This window comes from Pseudophryne corroboree, chromosome 10 (genome assembly GCF_028390025.1).
Source record: "Pseudophryne corroboree isolate aPseCor3 chromosome 10, aPseCor3.hap2, whole genome shotgun sequence".
NCBI lineage: Eukaryota > Metazoa > Chordata > Amphibia > Anura > Myobatrachidae > Pseudophryne > Pseudophryne corroboree.
In genome coordinates, this window is record NC_086453.1 from 227,026,248 (window position 1) to 227,049,883 (window position 23,636).

General features: G+C 46.0%; 1 protein-coding gene across 5 annotated transcripts in view; it reads right to left on the reverse strand.

Moving 5' to 3' along the window:
* NOC2L (NOC2 like nucleolar associated transcriptional repressor) overlaps nucleotides 1–23,636 on the reverse strand; it is a 160,617-nt gene that overhangs the window by 37,835 nt on the left and 99,146 nt on the right. For 4 of the 5 annotated variants that reach the window (XM_063943126.1, XM_063943125.1, XM_063943128.1 and 1 more), the window contains exons 12-14: nucleotides 19,062–19,173; nucleotides 9,504–9,617; nucleotides 2,397–2,498 (exon numbers count right to left, since the gene is read on the reverse strand). In XM_063943126.1, coding sequence (XP_063799196.1) covers nucleotides 2,397–2,498; nucleotides 9,504–9,617; nucleotides 19,062–19,173 — 328 coding nt within the window. The remainder of the gene's footprint in view (nucleotides 1–2,396; nucleotides 2,499–9,503; nucleotides 9,618–19,061; nucleotides 19,174–23,636) is intronic. The other variant, XM_063943129.1, reaches the window with a different exon arrangement.

Here is a 23,636-nt window from a genome sequence, read left to right on the forward strand (position 1 = left end):
TTATATAGCGCAGCAAATTCCGTTGTGCTTTACAATTGGAAATAACAATGATATAACAAAACTGGGTAATAACAAACAATCAGAGGTAGGAGGGACCTGCTCGCAAGCTTTACAATCTATAGAGAAATAGGCATGTATACACAAGGATAGGTGCTATCTATTGCAGAGTCGTCCAGCAGGTTCCAAAGGTTGCTGGTGGGCTGTATGATATGGTCACACAGCAATGACGAACTGGGGTCAAGAGGAAGGGAAAGTGAAGTATGAGAAGACATGTGAGGATATGTGTGGACTGTGCAGAGTGGATGCAATTTGATAGGAAGGTTTATGAAAGTTATGTGGGTGGTTCTGGAATTTGATACGCTTGCCTAAAGAGGTGAGTTTTCAGGGAACGCTTGAAGGTTTGGAGACTAGAGGAGAGTCTTATTGTGCGTGGTAGGGCATTCCACAGAGTAGGTGCAGCCCGAAGAAAGTCCTGCAATCGAGAGTGGGAGCGAGTAATGAGTGTGGATGAGAGACACAGATCTTGTGAAGAGCGAAGAGGTCGGGTAGGGAGATATTTTGAGATATGCAAAGTGATGTATGTTGGTGTAGTTTGCTTAATAGCCTTGTGTGTGAGTAAAAGTATTTTATATTGAATACTGTAGAATACAGGTAACCAATGGAGTGACTGACAGAGTGGATCTGCAAACGATGAACGTCTAGCGAGGAAGATTAGCCTCGCAGCTGCATTCAGAATGGATTGTAGCGGCAAGAGTCTCGTTTTGGGAAGACCAGTAAGGAGACTATTGCAATAATCAATGCGGGAGATAATGAGAGCATGGATTAGAGCAAACATGTCCAAACTGCGGCTCTCCAGCTGTTGTGAAACTACATATCCCAGCATGCCCTGACACAGTTTTGCTGTCAGAGAATGCTAAAGCTGTGTCAGGGCATGCTGGGATGTGTAGTTTCACAACAGCTGGAGGGCTGCAGTTTGGACATGCCTGGAATAGAGTTTTAGCAGTGTCTTGTGTAAGGTATGGTCGTATTTTGGATATGTTTTTTTAGATGCATGTAACATGATTTTGAGACAGATTGAATGTGGGGAACAAAGGACAGTTCAGAGTCAAGAAGGACACCTAAGCAGCGAGCTTGTGGGGCAGGGTTGATTGTCGAGTTTGTGATAGAGATATCAGGTTGGTACCTACTATTGGCCGGTGGAAATATAATTAACTCTGTTTTTGAAATATTAAGTTTGAGGTGGCGAGATGTCATCCAAGATGAAATGGCAGAAATGTATTCAGTGACACGGCCCAGTACAGATAGGGACAAATCAGGGGAGGATAGGTAGATTTGAGTATCATCTGCGTACAGATGATACTGAAATACAAAAGAACTGATTAGTTTACCAAGAGATGAGGTATAGATTGAGAAAAGCAGAGGACCCAAAACTGAGCCTTGCGGTACTCCAACTGAAAGAGGTAGTGAAGAGGAGGCGGATTCAGAGAAGCGAACACTGAAGGAACGATTAGATAGGTAAGACAGGAACCAAGAAAGGGCTGTGTCTTTAAGACCTAGGGATTGTAGTGTTTATATGAGAAGAGAGTGGTCAACAGTGTCAAAGGCAGCAGATAGATCTAGAAGAATAAGAAGTGAGTAATGGCCTTTAGACTCTGTAGTGACCAAATCATTAACCACTTTAGTCGGTGCTGTCTCTGTGGAGTGTTGGGAACGGAAGCCGGACTGAAGTGGGTCCAATAAGTTGTGTGAGTTACAAAAGTGTGTGAGGCGAGTGTAGGCAAGTCTCTCAAGTAGCTTAGAGTGACAAGGGAGCTGAGATAGGGCGGAAGTTTGAGAGAGAGTTAGGGTCAGAATTTTGTTTTTTCAAAATGGGAGTAATCACTGCATGCTTGAAGAGTGAAGGAAAACTACCAGTAGAGAGAGAGATTACAGATGTTATTTAAGGTAGGGATAAGCACCAGAGACAGAGCTTTACCTATACTGGATTGGGATAATTTTTACAATGGGTTGGCTGCTGCTTGCGAGCCAGCAGAAGAGAAAGATTTACTCAGGGCTTTCCCCACAAAGTCAGAGCGGAGAACAAGAGACCTCTCGCATTTTAATTAAAAAACGTGTAGTGTGTTTGACAGTTAGTTGTGGTAATATTAATGAAAAAGCCAAATCACTGCATAAAACAGACTGTTCCAATAACTGTAATGGGATAAGTTTCCGGCAACTTAACATGAACATCCAACAACTTCCATGCACTGATCTTTCCCTTGCAAACTGGGCAAGACATATATTTCAAGAAGAAAAAAAAAACGATGTATCAGCAAAACATCTTATGCCCAAGCGGCATTTTAACTGTAATATGACCACTTCAGGTACAATGTTCTATGTGCATGAATCTGTCATACCTGTATAATACACGGGAGCGCCAGCTCTGGAAACCCAATGAAGTGAGCCTGGCTGTGCAAGTATTCCAGCGTCAGGTCATAGATCTGATCAATGAGCCCATCCTGCAGGCAAGAGAGTAAATACAACGTTTCTATTACAGCTTACTGTGAGGTACAGAGTGTGAAACTAATAGCCTTCTACCCTGAAGGGCCAGGAATGGGGCTACAGAACAGCACAGAGGTAAAGAATCTGCCAGGATAGACGGGCAAGTAGTTCTGGCACACAATCCAACAAGACAAATATGTGCAACACCATTCCCTGCATGCTGGCCTCCGATGCCACGCCCAGTATTAACACACTAATACAGCACAATAAAGACCTCACTATAGGAAATCTTTCATAGTAGAAAGCTGACTGACTGCTGCCTAAAATAAGATACACAGACTGATCATTGGTGGTACAGCCTAAGGTGGCCAGAGCACAATAGAAGCCAGTTCCTAGTTGCCCATGGAACTTGCCCCCAACTCTAAGCTGCTATAAAGCCTTTGTTGTTACTGACTGACAGCCCCTCATTTCCTTCCTGACCTGTATTTGGAGCTGAAAGGACTACAAGAAACTGAATGCCGACAGCCAATAATAATAGCAGATGATCACATTCAGGCTGCTCTTCTGGTCTCTACTACAGCTATAAATCTTCCAACTCTGCAAGACCGTTACTTTGGCTAATCGCAAGAACAGATCAAAAAAGGTGATATCACACGGCGCTACCATGAATAATTCCATTGTATGAACAGATTACACCACAATAATTAAGACGGTATCTTCACCTTTTTTGATCCATACATGCACTTGGGGGTTTTGGTGAAGGCTCCATTGTGATATTACTGGCAGCCACTGTTTTTTGTAAGCGCGGTGAGACCACTTTTCTTGTTGTAATAGCAAGAACAGTCCTAACACTCCAATGCGAGGCACCTAAGCACACATTACACTGTATAAGTGAATGAAAATAAGAATTTACTTACCGATAATTCTATTTCTCGGAGTCCGTAGTGGATGCTGGGGTTCCTGAAAGGACCATGGGGAATAGCGGCTCCGCAGGAGACAGGGCACAAAAAGTAAAGCTTTAGGATCAAGTGGTGTGCACTGGCTCCTCCCCCTATGACCCTCCTCCAAGCCTCAGTTAGGTACTGTGCCCGGACGAGCGTACACAATAAGGAAGGATTTATGAATCCCGGGTAAGACTCATACCAGCCACACCAATCACACTGTACAACCTGTGATCTGAACCCAGTTAACAGTATGATAACAGCGGAGCCTCTGAAAAGATGGCTCACAACAATAATAACCCGATTTTTGTAACTATGTTCAAGTAATGCAGATAATCCGCACTTGGGATGGGCGCCCAGCATCCACTACGGACTCCGAGAAATAGAATTATCGGTAAGTAAATTCTTATTTTCTCTATCGTCCTAGTGGATGCTGGGGTTCCTGAAAGGACCATGGGGATTATACCAAAGCTCCCAAACGGGCGGGAGAGTGCGGATGACTCTGCAGCACCGAATGAGAGAACTCCAGGTCCTCCTTAGCCAGGGTATCAAATTTGTAGGATTTTACAAACGTGTTTGCCCCTGACTAAATAGCCGCTCGGCAAAGTTGTAAAGCCGAGACCCCTCGGGCAGCCGCCCAAGATGAGCCCACCTTCCTTGTGGAATGGGCATTTACATATTTTGGCTGTGGCAGGCCTGCCACAGAATGTGCAAGCTGAATTGTATTACACATCCAACTAGCAAAAGTCTGCTTAAAAGCAAGAGCACCCAGTTTGTTGGGTGCATACAGGATAACAGCAAGTCAGTTTTCCTGACTCCAGCCGTCCTGGAACCTATATTTTCAGGGCCCTGACCACATCTAGCAACTTGGAGTCCTCCAAGTCCCTAGTAGGCGCAAGACACCACAATAAGCTGGTTCAGGTGAAACACTGACACCACCTTAGGGAGAGAACTGGGGACGAGTCCGCAGCTCTGCCCTGTCCGAATGGACAAACAGATATGGGCTTTTTTGAGAAAAAAACCACCAATTTGACACTCGCCTGGTCCAGGCCAGGTCCAAGAGCATGTTCACTTTTCATGTGAGATGCTTCAATCCACAGATTTGACTGGTTTTAAACCAATGTGTTTTGAGGAATCCCAGAACTACGTTGAGATCCCACAGTGCCACTGGAGGCACAAAAAGGGGGTTGTATATGCAATACTCCCTTGACAAACTTCTGGACTTCAGGAACTGAAGCCAATTCTTTCTGGAAGAAAAATCGACAGGGCCGAAATTTGAACCTTAATGGACCCCAATTTGAGGCCCATAGACACTCCTGTTTGCAAGAAATGCAGGAATCGACCGAGTTGAAATTTCTTCGTGGGGCCTTCCTGGCCTCACACCACGCAACATATTTTCGCCACATGTGGTGATAATGTTGTGCGGTCACCTCCTTTCTGGCTTTGACCAGGGTAGGAATGACCTCTTCCTGAATGCCTTTTCCCTTAGGATCCGGCGTTCCACCGCCATGCCGTCAAACGCAGCTGCGGTAAGTCTTGGAACAGACATGGTACTTGCTGAAACAAGTCCCTTCTTAGCGGCAGAGGCCATAAGTCCTCTGTGAGCATCTCTTGAAGTTCCGGGTACCAAGTCCTTCTTGGCCAATCCGGAGTCATGAGTATAGTTCTTACTCCTCTACGTCTTATAATTCTCAGTACCTTAGGTATGAAAAGCAGAGGATGGAACACATACACCGACTGGTACACCCACGGTGTTACCAGAACGTCCACAGCTATTGCCTGAGGGTCTCTTAACCTGGCGCAATACCTGTCCCGTTTTTTGTTCAGACGGGACGTCATCATGTCCACCTTTGGTAATTCCCAACGGTTTACAATTATGTGGAAAACTTCCCCATGAAGTTCCCACTCTGCCGGGTGGAGGTCGTGCCTACTGAGGAAGTCTGCTTCCCAGTTTCCATTCCCGGAATGAAACACTGCTGACAGTGCTATCACATGATTTTCCGCCCAGCGAAAAGTCCTTGCAGTTTTTGCCACTGCCCTCCTGCTTCTTGTGCCGCCCTGTCTATTTACGTGGGCGACTGCCGTGATGTTTTATCCCACTGGATCAATACCGGCTGACCTTGAAGCAGAGGTCTTGCTAAGCTTAGAGCATTATAAATTTACCCTTAGCTATATTTATGTGGAGAAAAATCTCCAGACTTGATCACACTCCCTGGAAATTTTTTCCTTGTGTGACTGCTCCCCAGCCTCTCGGGCTGGCCTCCGTGGTCACCAACATCCAAAACTGAATGCCGAATCTGCGGCCCTCTAGAAGATGAGCACTCTGTAACCACCACAGGAGAGACACCCTTGTCCTTGGATATACGGTTATCCGCTGATGCATCTGAAGATGCGATCCGGACCATTTGTCCGGCAGATCCCACTGAAAAGTTCTTGCATGAAATCTGCCGACTGGAATTGCTTCGAAGGAAGTCACCATTTTTTTTACCATGGCCCTTGTGCAATGATGCACTGATTTTAGGAGGTTCCTGACTAGCTCGGATAACTCCCTGGCTTTCTCTTCCGGGAGAAAAACCTTTTTCTGGACTGTGTCCAGAATCATCCCTAAGCACAGGAGACTTGTTGTCGGGATCAGCTGCGATTTTGGAATATTTAGAATCCACCCCTGCTGTTGTAACAGTATCCGAGATAGTGCTACTCCGACCTCCAACTGTTCCCTGGACTTTGCCCTTATCAGGAGATCGTCCAAGTAAGGGATAATTAAGACGCCTTTTCTTCGAAGAAGAACCATCATTTCGGCCATTACCTTGGTAAAGACCCGGGGTGCCGTAGACAATCCAAACGGCAGCGTCTGAAACTGATAGTGATAGTTCTGTACCACGAACCTGAGGTACCCTTAGTGATAAGGGCAAATTTGGGACATGGAGGTAAGCATCCCTGATGTCTCGGGACACCAGATAGTCCCCTTCTTCCCGGTTCGTTATCACTGCTCTGAGTGACTCCATCTTGATTTGAACCTTTGTAAGTGTTCAAAATTTTTTTAGATTTAGAATAGGTCTCACCTAGCCTTCTGGCTTCAGTACCACAATATAGTGTGGAATAATACCCCCTTTTCTTGTTGTAGGAGGGGTAATTTAATTATCACCTGCTGGGAATACAGCTCGTGAATTTTTTCCCATACTGCCTCCTTGTCGGAGGGAGACCTTGGTAAAGCAGACTTCAGGAGCCTGCGCAGGGGAAACGTCTCGACATTCCAAACTGTACCCCTGGGATTCTACTTGTAGGATCCAGGGGTCCTGTACGGTCTCAGCGTCATGCTGAGAGCTTGTCAGAAACGGTGGAACGCTTCTGTTCCTGGGAATGGGCTGCCTGCTGCAGTCTTCTTCCCTTTCCTCTATCCCTGGGCAGATATGACTCTTATAGGGACGAACGGACTGAAGCTGAAAAGACGGTGTCTTTTTCTGCAGAGATGTGACTTAGGGTAAAAACGGTGGATTTTCCAGCAGTTGCCGTGGCCACCAGGTCCGATGGACCGACCCCAAATAACTCCTCTTCCTTTATACGGCAATACACCTTTGTGCCGTTTGGAATCTGCATCACCTGACCACTGTCGTGTCCATAAACATCTTCTGGCAGATATGGACATCGCACTTACTCTTGATGCCAGAGTGCAAATATCCCTCTGTGCATCTCGCTTATATAGAAATACATCCTTTAAATGCTCTATAGTCAATAAAATACTGTCCCTGTCAAGGGTATCAATATTTTTAGTCAGGGAATCCGACCAAGCCACCCCAGCTCTGCACATCCAGGCTGAGGCGATCGCTGGTCGCAGTATAACACCAGTATGTGTGTATATACTTTTTATGATATTTTTCCAGCCTCCTGTCAGCTGGCTCCTTGAGGACGGCCCTATCTATAGACGGTACCGCCACTTGTTCTGATAAGCGTGTGAGCGCCTTATCCACCCTAAGGGGTGTTTCCCAACGCGCCCTAACTTCTGGCGGGAAAGGGTATACCGCCCATATTTTCTATCGGGGGGAACCCACGCATCATCACACACTTCATTTAATTTATCTGATTCAGGAAAAACTACGGTAGTTTTTTCACATCCCACATAATACCCTCTTTTGTGGTACTTGTAGTATCAGAAATATGTAACACCTCCTTCATTGCCCTTAACGTGTGGCCCTAATAAGGAATACGTTTGTTTATTCACCGTCGACACTGGATTCAGTGTCCCTGTCTGTGTCTGTGTCGACCGACTAAAGTAAACGGGCGTTTTAAAACCCCTGACGGTGTTTTTGAGATGTCTGGACCGGTACTAATTGTTTGTCGGCCGTCTCATGTCGTCAACCGACCTTGGCGCGTGTTGACATTATCACGTAATTCCCTAAATAAGCCATCCATTCCGGTGTCGACTCCCTAGAGAGTGACATCACCATTACAGGCAATTGCTCCGCCTCCTCACCAACATCGTCCTCATACATGTCGACACACACGTACCGACACACAGCACACACACAGGGAATGCTCTGATAGAGGACAGGACCTACTAGCCCTTTGGAGAGACAGAGGGAGAGTTTGCCAGCACACACCAAAAACGCTATAATTATATAGGGACAACCTTATATAAGTGTTTTCCCTTATAGCATCTTTTTTATATATTTCTAACGCCAAATTAGTGCCCCCCCTCTCTGTTTTAACCCTGTTTCTGTAGTGCAGTGCAGGGGAGAGCCTGGGAGCCTTCCCTCCAGCCTTTCTGTGAGGGAAAATGGCGCTGTGTGCTGAGGAGATAGGCCCCGCCCCTTTTTCGGCGGCCTCGACTCCCGCTCTTAACGGATTCTGGCAGGGGTTAAATATCTCCATATAGCCCCCGGAGGCTATATGTGAGGTATTTTTAGCCAAAAAAGGTTTTCATTTGCCTCCCAGGGCGCCCCCCTCCCAGCGCCCTGCACCCTCAGTGACTGCCGTGTGAAGTGTGCTGAGAGGAAAATGGCGCACAGCTGCAGTGCTGTGCGCTACCTTAAGAAGACTGAGGAGTCTTCTGCCGCCGATTCTGGACCTCTTCTCGTTTCAGCATCTGCAAGGGGGCCGGCGGCGAGGCTCCGGTGACCATCCAGGCTGTACCTGTGATCGTCCCTCTGGAGCTAATGTCCAGTAGCCAAGAAGCCAATCCATCCTGCACGCAGGTGAGTTCACTTCTTCTCCCCTAAGTCCCTCGTTGCAGTGATCCTGTTGCCAGCAGGACTCACTGTAAAATAAAAAACCTAAGCTAAACTTTTCTAAGCAGCTCTTTAGGAGAGCCACCTAGATTGCACCCTTCTCGGCCGGGCACAAAAATCTAACTGAGGCTTGGAGGAGGGTCATAGGGGGAGGAGCCAGTGCACACCACTTGATCCTAAAGCTTTACTTTTTGTGCCCTGTCTCCTGCGGAGCCGCTATTCCCCATGGTCCTTTCAGGAACCCCAGCATCCACTAGGACGATAGAGAAAATGTATATGATACTTGGCATCTACCAGCACTTTTATATTAAATATCTTGTAATACCAAGCAAATTAAAGACTATGTGCCTGATCCTGAGGCAGACTTTTCCTTTATCGCACCTGTATCTTTATGCTAATGCTGCCTTCAGTTTGTAAAGAATAAGATGCTTGCATCACTTAAGACCGTTCATATCCATCCGATGCTTCTTTAGAGGCACCGTGGAAACTTCTACTAGCCCCACAGCAGGTGCAGTTTCTCTGTCTGAGTGTGGCCTCTTGTGTGGGCAGCTGTGAGTCACTGAACACAGCCGCTTTCAGCGCCACGCCCGCATCAGCTTCGCCACTCATCTGTTACCTCCCAGGATCACCAACTAAAGTTCATAGACCCTAATTCTATGCCGAGTCTCAGGGACAATCGGGATGCATGCATGGTGCAACTCTGACACATGCGCAGCGCAGAAAATATCAGTCAACTGCGCATTGACACTGCATCCACCTCTGCTTCAGGTCCCGAGTTACCTACTTCTGCCACAAGAATTAAGGCAGGTGCTAATGCAAATTATTTTACAACATAAGAGCAAGAGGGAGCCTTTACCCTGAAAACTTTCTCCTGCAGGTTGGCATTGGACAATTTCAGGATCACGGCAAAGTTAATTGGTTTTACGCTGATTCTCCCCGGCCTTTTGTCAAAATTTACTTGATGGAAAACCTGCAAGAAAATAAAAAAAACGTAAGTCTTACTGACCAGACAAAATAAAAAACCTCACACATACAACTTCATAAAAACCGTAAAAACGACCATGTAACTATGAACAAACAATCTAACATTTCCTAAATTTCACAGGAAGAAGGAGGCAAGACCTCAAAATTTGCTGCCCATCACTGCCCCCTAACCTGAAATGGGTAAAAATCACTCATCTGTGTAAAACCTAAGACGTAAACAAAAAGCTCTGGCTGCGATGGCTATCAGAGTATTGACCAAGGAGGAATTTTTCTATCTCTACATAATATGTTTGTATTTAAGTGACTTCCTTTTTGCATCAAATAATAAGATTTTAAACCTACCGGTAAATCTTTTTCTCCTAGTCCGTAGAGGATGCTGGGGACTCTGTAAAGGATAATGGGGTATAGACGGGCTCCGCAGGAGACATGGGCACTATAAAGAACTTTAGAATTGGTGTGCACTGGCTCCTCCCTCTATGCACCTCCTCCAGACCTCAGTTAGAGAAACTGCGCCCAGAGGAGACGGACAGTACGAGGAAAGGATTTTGTTAATCCAAGGGCAAGATTCATACCAGCCCACACCATCCACACCGTATAACCTGGAATATACGAACCAGTCAACAGTATGAAACAAACAGCATCAGTCAGAGACTGATCAAAACTGTAACACAACCCTTATGTAAGCAATAACTATATACAAGTCTTGCAGAATTTAGTCCGCACTGGGACGGACGGGCGCCCAGCATCCTCTACGGACTAGGAGAAAAAGATTTACCGGTAGGTTTAAAATCTTATTTTCTCTTACGTCCTAGAGGATGCTGGGGACTCCGTAAGGACCATGGGGATTATACCAAAGCTCCAGACCGGGCGGGAGAGTGCGGATGACTCTGCAGCACCGATTGAGCAAACAGTAGGTCCTCATCAGCCAAGGTATCAAACTTGTAGAATTTAGCAAAAGTGTTTGACCCCGACCAAGTCGCCGCTCGGCAAAGCTGTAATGCCGAGACGCCTCGGGCAGCCGCCCAAGAATAGCCCACCTTCCTAGTGGAATGGGCCTTTACTGAATTTGGTAACGGCAATCCAGCCATGGAATGAGCCTGCTGAATCGTGTTCCAGCGAACAATAGTCTGCTTAGAAGCAGGAGCGCCAACCTTGTTGGCTGCATACAGGACACAGAGCCTCTGTTTTCCTAACCCGAGCCGTCCTGGCTACATAAATCCTACAAGTCACCGGTAGCCACAGGCACCACAATAGGTTGGTTCATATGAAACGATGAAACCACCTTAGGCAAAAATTGAGGATGAGTCCGCAATTCTGCTCTATCCACATGAAAAATCAGATAGGGGCTTTTGTGAGACAAAGCCGCCAACTCAGACACCCGCCTTGCAGATGCCAAGGCCAACAACATGACCACCTTCCAAGTGAGAAATTTTAATTCCACCGTTTGAAGTGGCTCAAACCAGTGAGATTTCAGGAACTGTAACACCACGTTAAGGTCCCATGGTGCCACTGGAGGCACAAAAGGAGGCTGTAGGTGCAGCACTCCCTTTACAAAAGTCTGGACTTCTGGAAGAGAAGCCAATTCCTACTGAAAGAAAATTGATAGGGCCGAAATCTGTACCTTAATGGAGCCTAATTGTAGGCCCATATCCACTCATGTCTGCAGAAAGTGGAGAAAACGTCCCAGATGGAAAACTTCCGCAGGAGCATTCTTGGTTTCACACCAAGATACGTACTTCCTCCAGATACGGTGATAATGCTTCGCAGTCACCTCCTTCCTAGCACTTATCAGAGTAGGGATGACTTCTTCCGGAATGCCCTTCCCAGCTAGGATTCGGCGTTCAAACGCCATGCCGTCAAACGCAGCAAGTCTTGGAACAGACAGGGCCCCTGTTGCAACAGTCCTCTCTGAGAGGAAGAGGCCACGGATCTTCTGTGAGCATTTCCTGAAGATCCGAATACCAGGCCCTTCGAGGCCAATCTAGAACAATGAGTATTGTCTGCACTCTTTTTCTTATTATGATTCTCAATATCTCTGAGATGAGTGGAAGAGGAGGGAATACATAGACCGACTGAAACACCCACGGTGTCACCAGGGCGTCCACTGCTACTGCCCGAGGGTCCCTTGACCTGGCACAATACCTCCGCAGCTTCTTGTTGAGACGTGACGCCATCATGTCTATTTGCGGAAGCCCCCACAGACCTGTTATCTCTGCAAAGACTTCTTCATGAAGTCCCCACTCCCCTGGATGGAGATCGTGTCTGCTGAGGAAATCTGCTTCCCAGTTGTCCACTCCCGGAATGAAGACTGCTGTCAAAGCGCTTACATGATTTTCCGCCCAGCAAAGAATCCTGGTGGCTTCCGCCATTGCCACTCTGCTTCTTGTTCCGCCTTGGCGGTTTACATGAGCCACGGCTGTGACGTTGTCTGACTGAATCAGAACCGGTAGATCGCGAAGAAGATTCTCCGCCTGACGCAGGCAGTTGTATATGGCCCTCAATTCCAGTACGTTGATGTGTAGACAAGCCTCCTGGCTTGACCATAGTCCCTGGAAGTTTCTTCCTTGTGTGACTGCTCCCCATCCTCGGAGGCTCGCCTCCGTGGTCACCAGAACCCAGTCCTGAATGCCGAACCTGCGACCCTCTAGAAGATGAGCACTCTGCAGCCACCACAGGAGAGACACCCTGGCCCTGGGGGACAGGCTGATCTTTTGATGAATGTGTAGATGGGACCCGGACCACTTGTCCAGAAGGTCCCACTGAAAAGTCCTCGCATGGAACCTGCCGAAGGGAATGGCCTCGTAAGACGCCACCATTTTCCCCAGAACTCGCGTGCAGTGATGGACCGACACACTTTTCGGTTCCAACAGGTCCCTGACCAAGTTCTGGAGTTCCTGGGCTTTTTCCACCGGAAGAAAAACCCTCTTTTGTTCCATGTCTAGAATCATGCCCAAGAAAGTCAACCGGGTCGTTGAAACTGTGACTTTGGTAGATTGAGAATCCAGCAGTGTTGCTGCAGCACGCTTAGGGAGAGCGACACGCTTTTCAGCAATTGTTCTCTCGATCTCGCTTTTATCAGGAGATCGTCCAAGTACGGGATAATTGTGACTCCCTGCCTGCGCAGGAGCACCATCATTTCCGCCATTACCTTGGTGAAAATTCTCGGGGCCGTGGAAAGCCCAAACGGCAACGTCTGAAACTGGTAATGACAGTCCTGTACCGCGAATCTCAGGTACGCCTGATGAGGCGGATATATGGGGACATGAAGGTATGCATCCTTTATGTCTAGTGATACCATAAAATCCCCCCCTTCCAGGCTGGCGATAACCGCCCTGAGCAATTCCATCTTGAATTTGAACCTTTTCAAGTACAGGTTTAGGGATTTTAAATTTAGAATGGGTCTGACCGAGCCATCCGGTTTCGGGACCACAAACAGGGTTGAATAGTACCCCTTCCCATGTTGAAGTAGGGGAACCTTGACAACCACTTGTTGATAACACACTTTTTGAATTGCAGCTAAAACGACCTCCCTTTCTGGGGAAGAAGCTGGTAAGGCCGATTTGAAAAACCGGCGAGGAGGCACGTCTTCGAATTCCAGCTTGTAATCCTGGGATACAATTTCCATTGCCCAGGGATCCACCTCTGATTGAACCCAGACGTGGCTGAAGAGTCGAAGACGTGCCCCCACCGGGGCGGACTCGCTCAGTGGAGCCCCAGCGTAATGCGGCGGATTTAGTAGAAGCCTGGGAGGACTTCTGTTCCTGGGAACTAGCCATAGCCGGCAGTTTTTTCCCTCTACCTTTACCGAGAAAGGAAGATCCCTGTCCTCTTCTGGACTTATGCGACCGAAAGGACTGCATCTGAGATTGTGGCGTTTTCTTTTGCTGTGAGGAAACATAAGGTAAAAAAGTAGATTTACCTGCAGTAGTCGTGGAAACCAGGTCCGTGAGACCTTCCCCAAATAAGTCCTCACCCTTGTAAGGCAAAACCTCCATATGCCTCTTTGAGTCGGCATCACCCGTCCATTGGCGGGTCCACTTGGCTCGCCTGGCAGAAATCGCCATGGCGTTGGCTCTCGAACCCAGCAGGCCAACGTCTCTCTGAGCATCTCTCATATATAGGACTGCGTCTTTAATGTGACCCAAGGTCAATAAAATGGTATTATATCCCTATCCAGGGTATCAATGTCAGCTGACAAGGTATCTGTCCAAGCTGCTACAGCGCTACAAACCCAAGCCGACGCTATTGCCGGTCTGAGCAAGGCACCCGTATGTGGATAAATTGACTTCAAAGTAGTTTCCTGCCTGCGATCAGCAGGATCCCTGAGGGCTGGTGTATCTGGAGACGGCAGCGCCACCTTTTTGGACAAGCGCGTTAACGCCTTGTCTACTCTGGGCGAGGATTTCCACCGTACCCTGTCCTTAGCCGGGAAAGGATACGCCATAAGAATTCTCTTGGGAATCTGCAGTTTCTTGTCTGGAGTCTCCCAAGCCTTTTCAAATAACTCATTCAGCTCATGAGATGGAGGGAAAGTTACCTCAGTTTTCTTTTCTTTAAACATGTGTACACTCGTGTCAGGGACAGAGGGGTCATCTGTGATATGCAAAACATCTTTAATTGCAGTAATCATATAATGAATACTTTTGGCCACCCTTGGGTGTAACCTCGCATCATCGTAGTCGACACTGGAGTCAGACTCCGTGTCGGTATCAGTGTCTGCTACTTGGGACAGTGGGCGTTTCTGAGACCCAGAAGGGCCCTGTGATACAGTTAAAGCCATGGATTGACTCCCTGCTTTATCTCTGGACTCTGCTTTGTCCAACCTCTTATGTAATAAAGCCACATTGCATTTAAAACATTTCATATATCCAACCAGTCAGGTGACGGCGTTGCCGACGGAGACACCACAATCATCTGCTCCACCTCCTCCCTAGAAGAGCCTTCCGCTTCAGACATGCCGACACACACACACCCCCTCCCTTACACACAGGGAAATTTCTATCTGGAGTAGGACTGCTTCTCTCTCCTCAGTCCCACGATGCAGGGAGCCTGTTGCCAGCAGTGCTCCCTGAAAATAAAAAACCTAACAAAATTCTTTTTTCAGAGAAACTCAGGAGATCCCCTTTAATGCACCCAGTCTCCTCTGGGCACAGAATCTAACTGAGGTCTGGAGGAGGGGCATAGAGGGAGGAGCCAGTGCACACCCATTCTAAAGTTCTTTATAGTGCCCATGTCTCCTGCCCGTCTATACCCCATGGTCCTTACGGAGTCCCCAGCATCCTCTAGGACGTAAGAGAAATATAAAACGAGTCTCACCTCTAGGATTTAGTGTTTCCAGAATGGGAATATTCAGCCACACATTATTTACATGTGAAGAGTGATGGGGATAAATACTTTACGGACACCGCAAATAAACCTGTGTGATCTTTAGTCATTAATTTCCAACAAAACCCTGCATCTGGAAATTTACCCAACCATATACATTTATATACAGATCTAGAAAACATCTGCCAGTATGTGTGAAAGGTTCAACTGGAATCTATGAATAATTCATTAATTAAAAAGCTGTGTATCCCTAAATAGGATAATGCGCTAGAAATAACTGAAGAGCTTACATGTAGCTAAATCTGTTTATCATGCTGCCTAACTCTAACCTGCAAGGAAAAGAGCTATCAGGACCTATACAGATGTCAGGGAGGGGCCTTAAGACTGCACACCTGTAGCTGCCAGTAATGTGAGGTGCTACCTACTGAGACTTGTAGTTCTACAGAAAAAGGAGGGGTTTGTAGGTGCACTATCTCTATACAGATGTCAAAAGGGTCGACTTGTACTCTCCTAGGTAACACATTCTTTGAACAGCATACATGATGAACTCAAATCTGAGAAATGACCAGTTATGTCACAATAGGTTTAACATTTATAACTGTAATTACAAAATCGCAATCACTTTAAACAAACCTTTGTAGATGAGGAAAGGATAATACTTCATAACTTATCAACCATATAGTGGAAAGTCCGTGTAAGAACGCACATTGTAAACTATAGTCAAAATTCATATAAATCAACTTATATTTAAGGTTCTGGCTGTCCTGATGAGTGCTGCAACAGAATCAATGACAAAGGTATCTCAACTAGAAATTAAGAAACTTACGGGCAATAAGTTATGTCTGATCATCCCAACATAACAATGACTGCTCAATGACAAACAAGTGAAAGGGTTAACGCAGAGGTTCCCAAACGCGGTCCTCAAGGCACACCAACAGTGCAGGATTTCAGTATATCCATGGCTCAGGACAGATGGTTAAATCAAACTGACTTGGGTACTAATTAAGTCACCTGTGTCCAAGCATGGATACATTTAAAACCTGGACAGTTGGGGTGCCACGAGAACCACGTTTGGGAACCTCTGGGTTAACGTGCATTAGCGCTATCCCTGTTTAAACACAGAACCAGTTTCCAATATGCTTCCCGTTAGGTGCTCTTGTAAGTGGCTTCCACTGTGAATACAATCATTTAATTAGAAAATGGTTCTTGTAAAACCATTAGTGAAGGGGAATCTTTAAACCTCCTGTCTGCCTGCAAAAAGGCACATTTACTGCGCAGACTTTACAACCTCAGGTGTCTCAGACAGATTAGCTGCTGCTGCTGCTGCATTCTCCATCCATTCTATTCCCTATACCACAAGCTAGGTGCAACTTCCAATCCCTTCCAGAAAATGACGTAAATATGGGAAATCTTGATGGCATAAACATTTGCGGAAGGGAGATAAACATGCTACAGTATTTCTAGGATATAATATATATGCGATAAGACCTGTTTGACAAGAAACGACGAGCTGCACCAATATTTTAGCTCAGGAGTTCACTAAAATTCAGGGACATTAATGAGGCCAAGACAAAGCCGACAATATTCCCTTTGCGTAAAGAGAAATAGCCGTCACTGAGCTGTGACAATCGGGTGTCTGTATGTTTTGTCAACAATAACTATAAAGACCATATGTCGACCAGTTCAGCATGTGATCCATAATATCAGCTTGCAATATGTGGACGCTGACAAATATCAACAAGTTAAAAATGTCAACAGCCAAAATACTGGCACCCAATTTTAAGCCAGGATGTAGCCAGAATGTCAACGTTAGGGACACAGTAACACATGAAATTCGGATTAGGGTTAGGCTAAAATAGGAATGTTGACATTATGAACAGGTCAAATGGCGATTGGCAAAATTCCAAAACATATCAGTATTATAGAGTAAACATTCTGAAGGTCGACAAATCATAAAACACCGCCCAACACGTCATCTGCAGACATCAGTTTGTCTACGCTTCTTTATAGGGCACTTTTTTTTGTCTGAATAAAGCATAAAAGGGTAAGCAGAATATCACATCACGTGGAAAAGATGACAGGTGCACTTTAACCACCATACACATAAGATAAAAGGGAGGAATGAGACACTATGGCAGCAAAGATGGAATGACAACATTTTGTTTTTGTGCAAAACTCCACATACAGAGGAGGCATCGATTTCACCATGTACAACATATAAAAGTCCGGAGTATTAGGACTGAATCCATGGGATGCAATACCCCACATCCGTCGAGTCACGGACAGCATACGTTTATGCATCATCATGCCCTTGCGGGATTTGACAAACAGACAGTAGGTGATAGGCTGCCAGGTGCACAGAGCGGCACATCTGGCTGCTGACAGCTAGACTACTTTCCGTAGTCAGAGCCTGCCTTCAATACACCTGCCACAATCTAAGTAATCAGACGTCTTCATAAGCTTGTCTGCAAAGTACACACAATGCACTGAAGGATCCGCCCTTAGCCAAGGATTAAACGATTCTTATGAGAAGACTTGGCTCAGCTAATTTAGAACAGAGGCTGGTGCACCAATGCCAGCAAGAGAAAAGTGGAGGATATGGAGCGTTCCTGATCACACCACCCACCTGCCACCACCAACCTTTGCTTCCTGCTGGGTGGATAATACTCAAATGTTAACATGGCTTTCTCTTTGTCTACTTTGTGTGTTCTGTAGTCTGTTTATAACAAGAGATTGTATATGATGCAGATCTGCTTTGCTCTGTATTTGGGACACAACTGTTTCCATAAGGCAGTTATGTGTCAAATAAAGTGGCACCAAAAAAAAACTACTAGATGTAAAAACATGGCTGAAAAGCACAGAGGGATACCATCCATTTCAAGCAACAGAAGTTAGTGAACAGAATGTACATGTGTTTAATAGTGACTTAAGTAATGAGGATTAAAGAGAGCCCTGTAACAGTCATTTCTAGTGGCTGTATGTGAACAGCCCAGCGGAAGTGTGCAGGAGGCAACAGTCAGGAACCTGCAGGAAGGCCGCAGGTACAGACCATGGAAATGAAGCTGGCAGAGAGCAGGAGGATGTGGCCTGGACCGAGGCTGGAAGCTGCAGAAGCATTTCCTTACACTAAACAATATCCTGGCTAGGGGACAGACAGAGCATCACAGAGAAGCATAAACCTCCAGTGCTTCCCATATTCACGCCCTCTGCTACAAATACAAGACTGAAGCCAAGACCATCAATAATCCATCAACCCAAACCTCATCCCCTTATTCATCCTCCCTGCCGGATCTGGTCTGGATAGCCAGGCCAGATATCAGATGAAGGTGTGCTAAATGGAAAAAATAACTAATCAGCTTGGGAGAAGGTAAATCTACAGTTGCTGACGGAGGGTGGAAAAGAAAGGGTGGGTGTACTAACACTATACAGATAGAAAACAAATCCATACTTCCCGATTAGGATTAGCTGGAGATTTATCACAGAGGTTAAGTCACAAAGCTGATGCTGGTCGGTTGAGATTGCATTTACCGACCTTCCTGGCTAATGTTGTGCAATCTATTTTTCAATTGATACACCACCCTTATTATGAACATGGTGTGTAATAGCTATTAGTCTACATCACAGAGCAATACCACCCAATCAGTAGCAGAGCGGTGGTTGGCGTCCTCAAAACATAGATCGCAAAGTGGAGCTTAGGTAGCATTTTTCAATAGATCTTAGAGCAACCAGTGAGGGAGGGTCGGAATAACTTCTGCCAAGTACATAAGCAAAGGAAAAGGAAAAAAAAAGGAGCACGAACAACTGAATTCCCCCTTAGACTGAATTTTCAGGAAAAAAGTTTATAAAATTGTGTACACTTGAGTTACAAAAACTATTACTATAGAATGTGCTGTCCTTTGGGGTCACAGGTTCCATAACAGTATTACAGGCAAGACCAGACATTGTAGTATGAAACTATAAACTGAGACGTAATATTGCATGTGACTATTTGAACCTACAAATAAAACGCACCATAGAATATGGTCTTTAATGACCAGCAGAACATTATTAGACTACAACCACAGAACATGACTGTAGATGATAGAGTGCTTTAGACAGAACTTACCTCCAGAAGAAAAGGTAACACTGGGATGAAGACGCCAGTGCTTTCAGATAGCAGCGTCAAGGCCCGTACGCAGTGCATCCTCAGAGGAAAGTAACGAATGGTTGGGACAAGCCTGCCATAGAAAGCAATAGGAATAAATTGTATGTCTAACTTTACATGTTCTTTATAAAAAAAAAAAAAAAATGACAAGAGGAAAAAATGCAACTAGTTTAAAAAAAATGTAATCTGAACATTTCGATTCAACATAAACATAATGTGTGTGTCTAGGCAATGAACCCATTTCAGCCCTAGGGCTGTGTGTGAAATTTTTACTCTGGTCCTGGTGCCAGGCTGCAGTAGAGATATTGTGGGAGATTAGGTACAGGTATAGCTGCTAACTGATTAGGGGTGTGCAAATTCTCTAAAAAAAGTCTAAAAGTAAAGAATAAATAAAACAGAAAGCTAGTAAGCACCACTAACCACACAAAGTAAGAATAAACAGTTAAATACACCTTATAATATAAAACACATTACAGTACAATAAAATATGTAAATAAGCGCTGAGTGATGAACGCACTGCCTGTACCTCTCAAACTGCTATATATCATACTTAACAGTCCCCATTGGTTTATAGCAGGGATGGGGAACCTTCGGCCCTCCAGCTGTTGTTGAACTACACATACCAGCATGCCTTGCTACAGTTTTGCTATTTGGCTATGCTAAAACTGTTGCAGGGCATGCTGGGATGTGTAGTTCAACAGCTGGAGGGCCAAAGGTTCCCCATCCCTGGTTTATAGCATCCAGGGGTAGAGTATACAGTCCGGATCTGATTGTAAAAATACAAGTGTCAGGGACTGGTAGACGTACAGTGAGATTAAGAAGCATATCAAGTCCTGCACCCTCTACGAGACAAACCGGAGACATTCAGGAGTGTACATGCAGAATGTATGAACTGCATCATCATCATCATCATCATCATCGTTGGCTAAATTGTTACATTACTCATGAAAGATTGATGACACATGGGTGGCAATTTCCCAGTGAAGTAACTTGTAGTGATCCCGCTAGGCTTCTTTAGCAGGGTTCGCTAAAATACGCCCTGCCCTCAATTGTGGTGCTCCGCTGACCTCCAGCTAAACTTCAGAGCACTCCAGTCCAGAGATAGCAGTCATAGGATTAGGCATTTTTTAAGGTTCCTCCTAACTGCTGACAACAGACAGTGGGTTTTGGTTTTCGCCTCATTTTGCTGAGGCAAACCCGACACCCATGTATCTCAAGTTAGCAGAGAAGACACCAGTGAGGCACGGCCATTTCAGGCTTGCGCCCATTATAATACCAGCTCTGTGCAGCAGTAGAAATCCAGCCAGGACCAGCTCATCTTCCTGGTAACAGACTGATCGACTATCATTCCGACTGCAAGTATCTAATGGGCCCTACACACTGGCCGACATGACTGCACGATATGAACGATCTCGTTCATTGATGAACGAGATAACGTTCATATCGTGCAGTGTGGAGGCTCCAGCGATGAACGATGCGCGGCCCCGCGCTCGTTCATCGCTGGTCCCCCGTTGGCTGTACATGCAGGCCAATATGGACGATCTCGTCCATATTTGCCTGCACTTCAATGCAGCCGGAGGGAGTGAAGAAACTTCACTCCCCCCGTCACTGCCCCTCCGCCGCCGGGTCGCCCGTCGGCCGTATCCGTCGTCGGGCAGCTCGGCCAGTGTGTAGGGCCTATAACTCATTGAAGTGGCATCTAGGGTTGTCTGAGGGGCATTGGTAGGGCAGTGAAATTGCAGAGAGTTTAAATATTACATATTATGCTACACTTTAGTACCCCCAATTCATAATATGCCACACAGTTACGGCATCACATCCAAAATTTTGCCCTTCAAAATTAGTGTGCCCTTCTCACAGATTAGCACCCTGCCCAAACAAAATCCTAGGTTCATAGTTACGTTAAACCCGGCAACAATGTCTTGGTACAACGGCACCACCTGCAGGCACATTTAGGGTAATGTACTGTACCGTACACACAAACCTTACTGAAAAAGAAACTTTAATCTACCATGAAAACAAATATATTACACTAAAAGGCTTTACATACTGTTATCTAACATAGTTAATGTGCAGATAAGTATGACTGAACTGTAAATTAAACAGGGACAAAACATACAAGAGAGGTTTCACAAATGTATAATTTGAAGCAGATTTGTATAATATGCACAATATAGACTATTAAAGAGATGGTTAAAAAACAAAACAAAAAAAACCCACATTTGTGAATCAAATTGAAAAAAACTTATGCAAAGATGTGTAAGGTATAAGCACTCTACTGACAGTAATAAAGGCCACAATCTACACCATTGAATTTAGACCTTAAGCTAGCACATTTATACAAGGGCAGTCAGTTGGTTATACAGTGGGCCCATGCGAATCCTTCCAGCCTTTTCTGGGGCCTCCACTTCACGAACAGCCTCCATAGGAGCTAGTATTCAGCCCAGGAATTCTACTACAGCATACACAGTATGTGACCATCGCAGCATCACTCTGGACCATATTACTTTCTAATACAGCCATACCGTAATGACAGGTCACAGCATATTGTACTGTTACTACTGTCACCTCAGTGACTGCAAGCAGATGTTTACATGTAATAATCTACACACACAGTATCTACGTGTTACGGAAAGGATTCTCCGTTTCGGTATCACTGCACATTGCCTGCATTACTGATGATGTTGTATCATGCTGGCAGTACTGAGCCCGCAGCATCTAATCCCACAGCCAGCAAGTGTCTTACCACTCACATAGTGCTTGCTCTCAGGGAAATTATAGGCACAATCCACAACCTATTTCAAACAGGACAGAGGGTTCACAGACGGCGGAGATCAGCAACAACGTAGGACTCTCCAGCCGGTCAGGAGGGCCGAGAGTGGAGGAATAGGTACAGATTACCCTGCAGTGCTGGGGAGGTGTAACCACACATACCCCATGTGATATTGCAATGATGCCGACAATGAACGCTTCGCTATTTCACCTTTAGCAACCCCAACCACCCAGCACTCAGTAGCAATGCAGGTACCACAGGAATTGGATTGGTACTTTAGTTGGTTACGTTTATATAAAATAAATGTGAAATAAAAAATAAGAATTTACTTACCGATAATTCTATTTCTCGTAGTCCGTAGTGGATGCTGGGGACTCCGTCAGGACCATGGGGAATAGCGGCTCCGCAGGAGACAGGGCACAAAAGTAAAAGCTTTAGGATCAGGTGGTGTGCACTGGCTCCTCCCCCTATGACCCTCCTCCAAGCCTCAGTTAGGATACTGTGCCCGGACGAGCGTACACAATAAGGAAGGATTTTGAATCCCGGGTAAGACTCATACCAGCCACACCAATCACACTGTACAACCTGTGATCTGAACCCAGTTAACAGCATGATAACAGCGGAGCCTCTGAAAAGATGGCTCACAACAATAATAACCCGATTTTTGTAACAATAACTATGTACAAGTATTGCAGACAATCCGCACTTGGGATGGGCGCCCAGCATCCACTACGGACTACGAGAAATAGAATTATCGGTAAGTAAATTCTTATTTTCTCTGACGTCCTAAGTGGATGCTGGGGACTCCGTCAGGACCATGGGGATTATACCAAAGCTCCCAAACGGGCGGGAGAGTGCGGATGACTCTGCAGCACCGAATGAGATTACTCCAGGTCCTCCTCAGCCAGGGTGTGCCCCTGACCAAGTAGCAGCTCGGCAAAGTTGTAAAGCCGAGACCCCTCGGGCAGCCGCCCAAGATGAGCCCACCTTCCTTGTGGAATGGGCATTTACATATTTTGGCTGTGGCAGGCCTGCCACAGAATGTGCAAGCTGAATTGTACTACACATCCAACTAGCAATCGTCTGCTTAGAAGCAAGAGCACCCAGTTTTTTGGGTGCCTACAGGATAACAGCAAGTCAGTTTTCCTGACTCCAGCCGTCCTGGAAACCTATATTTTCAGGGCCCTGACAACATCTAGCAACTTGGAGTCCTCCAAGTCCCTAGTAGCCGCAGGTACCACAATAAGCTGGTGCAGGTGAAACGCTGACACCACCTTAGGGAGAAACTGGGGACGAGTCCGCAGCTCTGCCCTGTCCGAATGGACAATCAGATATGTGCTTTGTGAGACAAAGCCGCCAATTCTGACACTCGCCTGGCCGAGGCCAGGGCCAACAGCATGGTCACTTTCCATGTGAGATATTTCAAATCCACAGATTTGAGCGGTTTAAACCAATGTGATTTGAGGAATCCCAGAACTACGTTGAGATACCACAGTGCCACTGGAGGCACAAAAGGGGGTTGTATATGCAGTACTCCCTTGACAAAACTCTGGACTTCAGGAACTGAAGCCAATTTTTTCTGGAAGAAAATTGACAGGGCCGAAATTTGAACCTTAATGGACCCCAATTTGAGGCCCATAGACACTCCTGTTTGCAGGAAATGCAGGAATCGACCGAGTTGAAATTTCTTCGTGGGGCCTTCCTGGCCTCACACCACGCAACATATTTTCGCCACATGTGGTGATAATGTTGTGCGATCACCT